The 9,804-nt window shown below is 41.8% G+C and overlaps 1 protein-coding gene across 4 annotated transcripts; it reads left to right on the top strand.

Annotated features, from left to right (window-relative positions):
* The first annotated feature begins 3,008 nt into the window (after positions 1-3,008).
* LOC110524259 (cold-inducible RNA-binding protein) lies at positions 3,009-9,505 on the top strand. 4 transcript variants are annotated; one of them, XR_002473565.3, is made up of 7 exons: positions 3,009-3,118; positions 4,889-4,995; positions 5,083-5,218; positions 5,325-5,514; positions 5,675-5,742; positions 8,223-8,290; positions 9,083-9,505. XR_002473565.3 is itself a non-coding variant. In XM_021603744.3 (6 exons), exons 1-6 carry the CDS (start codon positions 3,019-3,021, stop codon positions 6,188-6,190), a joined length of 615 nt encoding a protein of 204 aa, XP_021459419.3. In that variant the 5' UTR covers positions 3,009-3,018; the 3' UTR covers positions 6,191-7,140. The 4 variants fall into 4 exon arrangements, 2 of the variants coding, with proteins under 2 accessions (XP_021459419.3, XP_036833914.2); XR_002473564.3 differs by having other exon boundaries at positions 9,077-9,505; XM_021603744.3 differs by lacking the exons at positions 8,223-8,290; positions 9,083-9,505 and adding an exon at positions 6,177-7,140.
* Positions 9,506-9,804: the final 299 nt, after the last annotated feature.

Below are 9,804 nucleotides of genomic sequence, written 5' to 3'. Positions count from 1 at the left end.
AACCCCAGAGAGATATGCCAGGGGCATGCTTCAACACCGAGATGTCTTTATGCCAGATGGCTACTGAGTCTGCGATTTAGATATAGACGTACAGAAGGACGCTAATTCATAAAAATTATATCTAAATGTTTTTTTTATAAAGACGAGCGTTATATTGTTAGATTATAAGAGTAACTCTGGTAGACCTGAAACAGACTTCCTCACCTCAGGTTCAAGTGTTGAGCCAGTTGGAGCGCTGGGGAACACTGCCTTCATATCATAGTCCTGCAGTAGCTAAAGTTTAATAATAGCCACACCATACCAAGCCTTCACAAACGTTTATTATGGTAATATAAAAAGTAAGTCAAGCCATTGTTTATAGGGAAACAATTAGTAGAAAGGTGAATGTAAACCAGGGTCAAAACACACTACCCTCCCCTGTGCCCAATAAAATATACATATTTCGGACCACTGACCCCCTCCCCAGTCAATTTAGATGTCCTTTAGTACATGCCTCACGCACTATATGTGGTTCCTCTGGCCCACACTACGCACAGTTGCGGTAATGCACCGCACAAAAAACAAAAAAAAAACATTAAAGGAGGCCGCCAGCTAGGGGACACCGGTACAGAATTATTTTCACAACTGCTCCGTCATCCTTTTGAAAAAGGTCAAAGGTAATCGTTTTTAAATGTTTGCATGCTTTTTCTCCTTAGAGAAAACAGTCGCTGATTCACAGGGGGTGTGGTAGACTTAAAAACTTTTCCACAAAGGACACTTCCTTGTCAAAATGAGGCTATCGTGGAGGGGAAGACAATCGTCCGTTTGCCTACTAATGAGAACGGAGGATGGACATTTTCCAAATGAGAAAACCCTAGCGTCATTTTCCCCCGCCTTAACACAGCTTTCCCACAGTTCTGGTAACGTTACGGCGAGGGAAGTAGCTAGCTAGCGTAGCCAATCCAACTCTGCGTGGCACTATAAAATAAAAAATTACACAATTTTTTGGAAACTTTGGCAAAGGGTAAAGTCTACAAAACACTCTGTTACAGATTCTAGTTTTGGAAAAAGAAGACTATGGCTATCAAATGTTTCATCAATCATTTATTTTTGCAAAATGTCGTCCAAAATCCATCTTGCTCCGTCTTCTCCCACTGCCGGCCAATGGGCTTCCTCTCATCACCATATTTGGTAGTGAGTGGAAACGCCAAACGGATGCTTCACATTTGTACATCCGGTGCAGTGTCTATCTAGTCAAATCGTATTTGTCACATGCGCCGTGAAATGCTTACTTGCATGCAAACAATGCAGTTCAAGAAATAGAGTTAAGAAAATATTTACTAAATAAACTAAAGTGAGGTCAATATAAAAAGGCTGGATTTGATTAATTGTTCAGCAGTGGCTTGGGTAGAAGTTAATTAAGGAGCCTTTTGGTCCTAGACTTGGCGCTCCGGTACCGCTTGCCGTGCCGTAGCAGAGAGAACAGACTGGAGTCTTTGATAATTTTTTGGGCCTTCCTCTGACACCGCCTAGTATATAAATCCTGGATATCAGGAAGCTTGGCCCTAGTGATGTATTGGGCCGTACGCACTCTGTAGCGCCTTACGGTCAGATGCCGAGCAGTTGCCATCTCGATCTCGATGGTGCAGCTGTATAACTTTTTGAGGATCTGGGGACCCATGCCAAATTTGTATCTTTATTTAACTAGGCAAGTCAGTTAAGAACAAATTATTATTTTCAATGACGGCCTAGGAACAGTGGGTTTATCTGCCTGTTCAGGGGCAAAACGACAGATTTGTTACTAGTCCAACGCTCTAACCACTAGGCTACCCTGCCGCCCCAAATCTTTTCAGTCTCCTGAACTGTCTTGGTGTGTTTGGCAGTGGGCGCGGTAATAACAGCGGTCTGCAGGTAGATCCTTTTTTTGTGAACAAAATGTGCAATTCACACTCTGACCTGTGAACAGCAGCAATACCCAACAAAGCGTCTAGTATACCGGAAGACCACACGAAGAAGAAGAAGAGCTCATAAACAGGAGCCATTTTAACATCTTTCTCAGACGGCGCCAAACTACACAGAGGTGAGTAGAGAGCCACCCAATTCTAACAATTAGCGGGGGAAACATAGGCCTACTAAAATTGCATTGTTCATTTCGACCTTGCAGTTTGCGTTCCTATGGGAAGTTATTGTCTTTGACAAATTACTTGCTAGCCAACGTTAGCTAGCGCTGCAATTTAGACAAGCTAACGTTTACTAGTCGATGGAGAATAGATTAACGTTAGCCTTTGATTAACCTTACTCGACCCCAGTTCGCATGTAACTTGCCCTTCAACCGTACTCTATTTTGAGTGACAATTTTACTCGTATTTTCACTATTTGACGTTACAACTGGATGTTATTCCAAAGTATAAAAGCAACGTTAACTAGCAAACGTCAGTTACTACATTCCCTACAAAATGGCCGTTCGCTACAGTACGGTAATGCACGCTGCTAGCTAGCAATCCCGTCGCCTACGTTAGCTGGCTACGATTTTTACACTGCGTGGCAAGTAATTTGGCTTACTGCCGCTAACTTTTAATACGCTAGTTTACGTTGCAGGGTGGGCAATATCTGGCCCAGGCCATGTGTACCGAGTGGCTTGAAATGGCTAATTTGACTGGTTTGGCCTGCTAACGTTGGCTAGTTAACGTTAGATGGTCTGGCTTTGTTTGAGACGGAGCTGTGGGTGTTTGTCTAGCGTCGCTATCTAGTTAATCGCCATCTTTGAGAATTTCAACATTCCCGTGTAGCTAGCTAGTTAAATTGGCCAGCTAAATTATACATTATGCATAGCTAAGTCAACTTTGCTGCACGGGTTAAAACATGGCTACTCCACGCATTTGAAAACGAACCGATGGGTGGAAGAAAATGGCGTGCCATCGCTTAAAATGTATGGCATCTCGTGGTGCCATCCGCATGTGAAAGCCAGTTGGTGCTTTTCTAACCTTTTCTTACAGGACTTGGTCATACTCTTAATTTTTCCCTTCTAGATAATCCAAGATGTCTGACGAGGGGAAGCTTTTTGTTGGAGGATTGTGTTTTGACACCGATGAAACTTCACTGGAAGAGGCGTTTTCAAAATATGGAAACATTGCTAAAGGTATGTTGCATCTAGATCAGGGATTTTTCAGCCATTGTAATCTTTGGGCCAGCCGGATAAAAAAAAAAGAATTACAACCCGGGTGGGGAAACGTGTGGAAATGAAATGACTAAACTGGACCTATATATTTTTCAATCTGATAACAATCACCAATATATCTAGTCAGTGAATTTAAATCCAAAACCACAATGACGCATTAGCCATGGGAAAATACACTTAATAGCCAAAAATGTGGCGTTAATGGTTCAAAGGTGACTTTGGTTCTGGTGTTATACTTTGTATTCAATGTTATAGAACAGCTTTTAATGAATATGTTCAGGATTTACCATTGATCTTATTTTCAAGTGACGAAAAGGTTGTGGACAGTTGAATGACAATTCCCCCCCATCACATTTTGTCCAATATCTTAAGATTTGGTTGTGCATATAATGAAATTCAAGGTGATAGAACACATAATTCAAATAAAATATACTTTTATGAAATTAATATGCATATTAGCAGTACATGAGGAATTACAGTAATGTAATTAAGCTCAATTTTAAGTTATGCTGGTCATGTTCACAAATCTTAATGCAAAATGATTTAACAATTTCTGCAATTTGTGTACTGTTTGAAGAATAAGAATAAATCCACCCAATGTTTGTTTAATGCATGAAATAATTGGTGTTAAATGCATGTAAAAACAAATATTTTCTGGTCTTATCAGATATAGGTGACACTCCAGAACACATTTCCTTGTATAATTTTTTTTGGGGGGACTACCTGTTCCTCGTAGTGAATCTATTATTCAATGTGTTTGAATGGGCAAATAGTGGTAACGTCAAACATTTTTGTTTGACCACATTGGTTTTCATGCTCTAGGACACCCACAAGACTCGTCTGAAGTTGGTACAGCCTCTTTTTTGCTCACTTTTGTCTGTAGTGTCTCTGGTTTTAGATGCACACTAATATACCTTATTGGAAAGCTGAGACTCTCACGAACACAATGGTGCTCTCCGTTTTGCTCTGATGCCTACAAGCCTAGTCTGAAAGTCCCTGCTATCAGTCATAAGATAAATGGGGTGTAAAAGGGATAAATGCGTGTAAAAATAGATCTTCCTGATCCATCTTATGGATCATCTTATCTCCAGACACTTAATTCAATGAACGAAATAAACGTTTGAAATGATTTCAATCCAAGGATGACAAATGCGCTCAGGACTTCCCCAGTACTATTTAGCAATATGTCACATTGAGCTTAGTCTGGTAGGTTGAGGAATACCTTCCGCCAATGGCGAGTTATTAGTACCAATTTTGCAGGTTTCACCAAAAGGGCTGTCCCACAGTTCAACCTTGGCAAGTCACTTGCTATTCATTTGGGCTCATATAACATACATTTCATGAAGTACAGTATTGATACTTTTAGTCATGGGTAACTACTGCATGTGTTCAAATGATTTATGCATTTTGATGCCTAATTGGCATTTAGTGAGAATGGATTTGTTTACTGCTGTTTGTAGAATTCTTGCATAACGTCAGTGTCTCGTCACCTAACATTTACACAAATTCTCTCAGCGCCATAACAGAATGTATATAATTGCAGTAAACAAGTTGAGAATCTCTCCTTATGGCAAAAAATTATTGGTTTAAATGTAACAACAAAAGTTGAATTGTTGCTGACCACTCCCCTTTTGGGCCAGAAAAAACCCATCGGTTTCTACTTGTGCAGTCTAGTGGACTTTGGCCATATTGTGTCAATATTTAGAGTGCGTGGTTGATGTTTTGTTTCAGTCGACGTTGTCAGAGATCGTGAGACGCAGAGATCCAGGGGTTTCGGCTTTGTGACTTTTGAAAACCCAGAAGATGCCAAAGACGCAATGGCTGCAATGAATGGCAAGGTGAGGGGATGGTTTCCCAGACACATGCATATCTTTGACTGACGTGAATCATTGGTATTATAGATTTTTTTTCGCCCTCCTGTTTAGTCGGTCGATGGCAGGATGATTCGTGTGGATGAAGCTGGCAAGTCAGGAGGAAGATCTGACCGCGGGGGTGGTTTCAGGGGCGGTTCTGGTGGTTTCAGGGGCGGTTCTGGTGGCTTCAGGGGAGGCAGAGGAAGAGGTAAGTGGTTAGCGTCAATTGCTCCACGTCACACCCCTCCTTTTTAGTGTTTAACTTGCTCCAAAGTGAAGGTCCTTTGACTGAAATCCTCTTAATGTTGTCCTAGGTGGTGGAGGTTATGGTGGGGGAGAAAGAAGCTATGGTGGGGATCGCAGCTATGGCGGGGATCGCAGCTATGGCGGGGACCGCAGCTATGGGGGTGGCGGGGACCGCAGCTATGGAGGTGGCTACAGGAGTGGTGGTGGTGGAGGAGGATACTCCTCTGGGGGTGGCAGCGGAGGTTACAGAGAGGCCAGGTAAGAATGTTGCATGGTTTAGTTCTCTAAGTTATCAGTCTCCTAGTTTTAATAACATAGTATTTAAGCTACCTAAGTTATTTCTAGGATAATCATGTACCTGCGCCGACATGTATTTTCCTTGGTGTCTGTTAACCAGTTCATTTGTCCCCCTTTTTAGGAGTGGAGGAGAAGGTGGATATGGTGGCCGCTCCGGGGGATCCTACCGAGACAGCTATGACAGCTATGGTAAGTATAAAGATGTAGCCTAGTTGTTGCCATGATCTCACTGTTAGTACGAACTAGAAATGTTTAGGAGGAACTGGACATGATTGCATAGACTCCCAGAACGACCCCTGTAAGACTTTGTTGCTCAGAAGCCGAAAGCTTGTGCCCTCTTGGATTAGTATGTTAAAATACTCATGTCTGCTCAAAGAATCAAACATTTCTTTGAAACGATGGATATCCAGCCCTCTACCACCCTATCCAAAAGCAGAAAGACATTCCTAGATTTTTTCACTCAGTTTCTTTTGAAGAGGCATAGGTTCTTTCAATGCCCTTGTCCTGGTGCTTTCCTGTTGCAATGATAACTGTGGCACAAAATATAAATGGGCTCTAGTCTACTGTGAGAAATGTCAGAATGCTGCAGTGCCTTTACACTTGTGCCTACTTCTTGTCCTCAGCTACACACGAGTAAAAACAAAAACAAACTTCCTGATTGCAAGATCGTCCCATCGCTGGCTGTTTTTTTAAAGATGCGCTCTTCGAAGACTTTTTTTTTTCTGTTTGTGGTATCTGGTTCTAGTGTTTTCTTTAACAAATCAGCATCTTTAGTCCTTTTTTATCGTGTTGAAAGTATTCTTCAGGATCTCTGTCCTCATGGCAGTAACTGAAATCCTGTAGCATTTAATTACTGTAAGCCTTGATGCTCAGTAAGGGTCTGAGTACCTTAAGCTCAATATGCCCTCCTGTTGCAGGGAGAATGCACTGGGAGAAAATCAAATTTGATAATTTTATAAATGCCTTTGTTTGCAATTAAACCTGTTTCTACTGTTGAATCGTAACCTGTTCAACACAGCCTGATAGCTTCTAAGACAAATTCAATCTTGACGATGTTCCTGCTCAATCGAAAGACTCAAATATCAGTAGCGACATGTTTCCATTTAATCTCATTTTTAACTGGAGTTGTAGTGAATTCTGGTCTTAAAAGAAAAAATGAAATCTATGAAATTTACACTAGAAGCTGGAAAAGCTGTGATTGTGCTCTAAAGACATGTTGCTCCTTCAGTTCTGTAATGCATTCCTTTAGTGTAGCAAGGTAGGAATGCTAAGTGGGAGCACTGGTTTCCAGCAGACCACCTTGATATTGCTAAAGATTTGTCAATACTCGGTATCCAAAGAGTGAATTACTTTGACTGGTGAACCTACTTTGGCTCTTTGGGCTGTATTCTAGGTGTTAGTTGCAGCCTTCTGCAGTTGGCCTAAGGTACTTTGCTCTTTGCAAACATGTGCATAATATGCTGATGGACTGAACGTTCACTCTCAATGTTACTTCAAGGATATGTGCTCTCTGTTCTGTTAACCAACACCTAAGATTTTTTTGTATATCCTGGCTTCATGAAGCCTATTAAACAACCCCGTTGAAAATGCTCTGATTTATTGTGCCTTCAAAGAACTATAGCCTGTTCACTAAGCCAGCTGAATGTTATGTAATGTGAGTGGTAGCGAGGGATTTAGTAAGTGGGTTGAGTGAAATGATGGCATAGTCTGCTGGAAAGGGTATTCTGCAAAGCAGGATTTCATTATGAAGGGGTGGCTGGGTGTAAGTCTCATTTAGGAATATTGGGAGGTCCTCTGAATTAATACTCAAAACATGCTAAAGGGTCTACCCTGATGCTGAAGCTAGTCAATGTACAGGGGGGCTGGGGGTGTTGAAAGCAGAATAGAAATGAAATGTCATCCTGGTGCTGGCACTGGTTCTTTTATAACGCTTCATTGCGCCCAAGAGCTCTACTATCGTTTTGGAAATCAACAAAGTCCTTGGAGAATGAAGTGTTGTGCCTACCGACATGTGAATCCTCTCTGGTGAATGCTGCTCTCTTGGCTAGTTCATAAGTGGATATAGGCCAGTAATGTGAGGTAACGACTTTTGCTCTCCTGTTCGCATCCCTCAAACAGTTCTCATTTTGATGTCCATCTTATCTACCTTCAACTTTGCCCAAGCACCGCTGTCACTTCCTCAGGCCCTAGACGTTACTGTTCAATACCCAGAGTTGCATGAGAACGTCCAGTAAAGTATCCAGTTTTTGGAGAAACGTTTCACCCTGTCCCCCATTAGACCGAGGGGACTGCTAGAGCCTCTGAAAATCAACATTGAGCTTTTGCAAATTCCATGAGCAGTCATTGCTAAAGTATCCCTAGTGTAAATCACAATATTCTAAGTTTGATCCATCTGTGAAACCAGTGTTTTGTACTGTTCTCCCAGTGATTGCAAAGTTGTCTTCATCTTAAATTCTAGACTCACCTTTTTCTTGTCAAGTATCACTATGTACAGTTTAGTAAATGTCCAGCTTTCAAAACTTGATAATATTGTCTAATGCTAAAAGTTAATGCTGTTCAACACATCTGTAGTTCTTTGCTAGCTTGATATTGATAAGCAAATGCATGCCTTGTCATTGTTGCCCTCAGACTGTACTACAAACTAATTACCCTTCTCGTTACACAATTAGGTTAAGCGTTGGATGTGAACAACTAACTCGAGGCCTGACTGCAACTGGTTCCTGCCGATGCTTTCTAGGTGGGTGTCCTATGGCATGTGTACTGAATGCCTTGCCGCTGAAGTCATAGGCCCTGTTTTGTGTTCCCCCTTCATTATGAAATCACTGATCTGACGTGAATGGATTGGTGAAAGCAGTGTTGTGGAACCCTACTTTCATCGGTCCTTTAGGCAGGTGGCTTTATCACTGCTCTATGGCCCCCACATGAATTGAAGTATGGAGGGTGTGTTCCTCTGCACAGGTGTGGCTAATGCCTGCCAGAACTATGCCTGGATTTTGCGTTTCAGTTAACTGTCAGTCGCCAGTGTGGCATGCAACCATTGGTGGATGCATGAATGCGTATTGAATTGTTTACAACCTACATTGTCCTCGGGTCAACTTTTCAGACAGTTGCGTCTGTCAAGAGATGGACTGTTTAAGGGGCTTTAGGTCAGACCACCGAATCTTGCCATTCATCCGGCAATGGGTGACTCCCATTAAAGAGAAACCTTGCAGCAGACTAGTCAAGACTGGCTGATCTATAAATCACCTTGAATAATAGAATATGCTTTTAAATAAATGGCTGTTTTAAATGTTTTTGTATATGGACCACATGTTATGAGATTATTAATAATAGTAATATAATACGTTTGCCATTAGTTGTAGTTCAGAAGCACCGACTTTACATTTTGTGGACCAGCCTCAACTATTAGCAGTAGCATATACTCTGCATGGTAAAACTGACTTGGTTTACAAATATAGCAGTGCTATGTACAATCATGTCACTTTACTGTTTCTTCTCATGCTAATTGTGGCTTCTATTCCAGATTCAGCACAGGATGGCTTGCCCTGAAACGGCAAACTGCTCCTTGGGAGGTCGCTACCAGGAGAGATCTTGAAGGCTGAATTAGATGAGCAGCTGAACTGGACCTGGGGTGTAATTCAGCAGGATGCAGCGTCTTTGAAAGATGCGATGGAAATATGCCATGTAGAACAAACATTACTCTGACAAGTATAGTAAGGAATCCTGTCTGCTTTATTCATGGCATTTCTATCTGCTTTGTTAGACATTTGGCACCTGAACGTGGCCCTGACTCTGTCAAGACCAGCCTTAAAATGGGATTGGAAATCAAATCTGGTACTAACATGCACAATACTGTCATTTTTGCATGCTAATTAAATGCTGTATGCAGTGATGTGTATTCATGGATGCCAAAGGAAGCCAGGCTTCAAGAAATAAAATTCAAAACACGTTAGTCTGTTTCAAATTGTTTCTTCAATTCCTCAGAAGGCGACTATTACAGAAGAAAGCGTCCGCGGGAGCTAAACACTGCCTCTATGCGTAGGTTATCTGATGCTGTCTGGTCCAAACGAGTGACGTTGCTGCCTGTAACTAGCCAACGTTGGCCATGAATGGGAGTTAGGAGAGCAAGAATTTTAGCCAGGTAGCCCAAACAAATAAGTGTGTACTACATGACATGGTGAGACTGTTTCGTCAACATAGTAAAGGATGGCACTGTCGTTGCTCTACAAGTAGGGTGAATTTACACGTATT

This window comes from Oncorhynchus mykiss, chromosome 5 (assembly GCF_057628025.1).
Source record: "Oncorhynchus mykiss isolate SJ-2025 chromosome 5, ASM5762802v1, whole genome shotgun sequence".
Lineage (NCBI taxonomy): Eukaryota > Metazoa > Chordata > Actinopteri > Salmoniformes > Salmonidae > Oncorhynchus > Oncorhynchus mykiss.
This window is presented reverse-complemented; position numbering and strand designations above follow the sequence as displayed.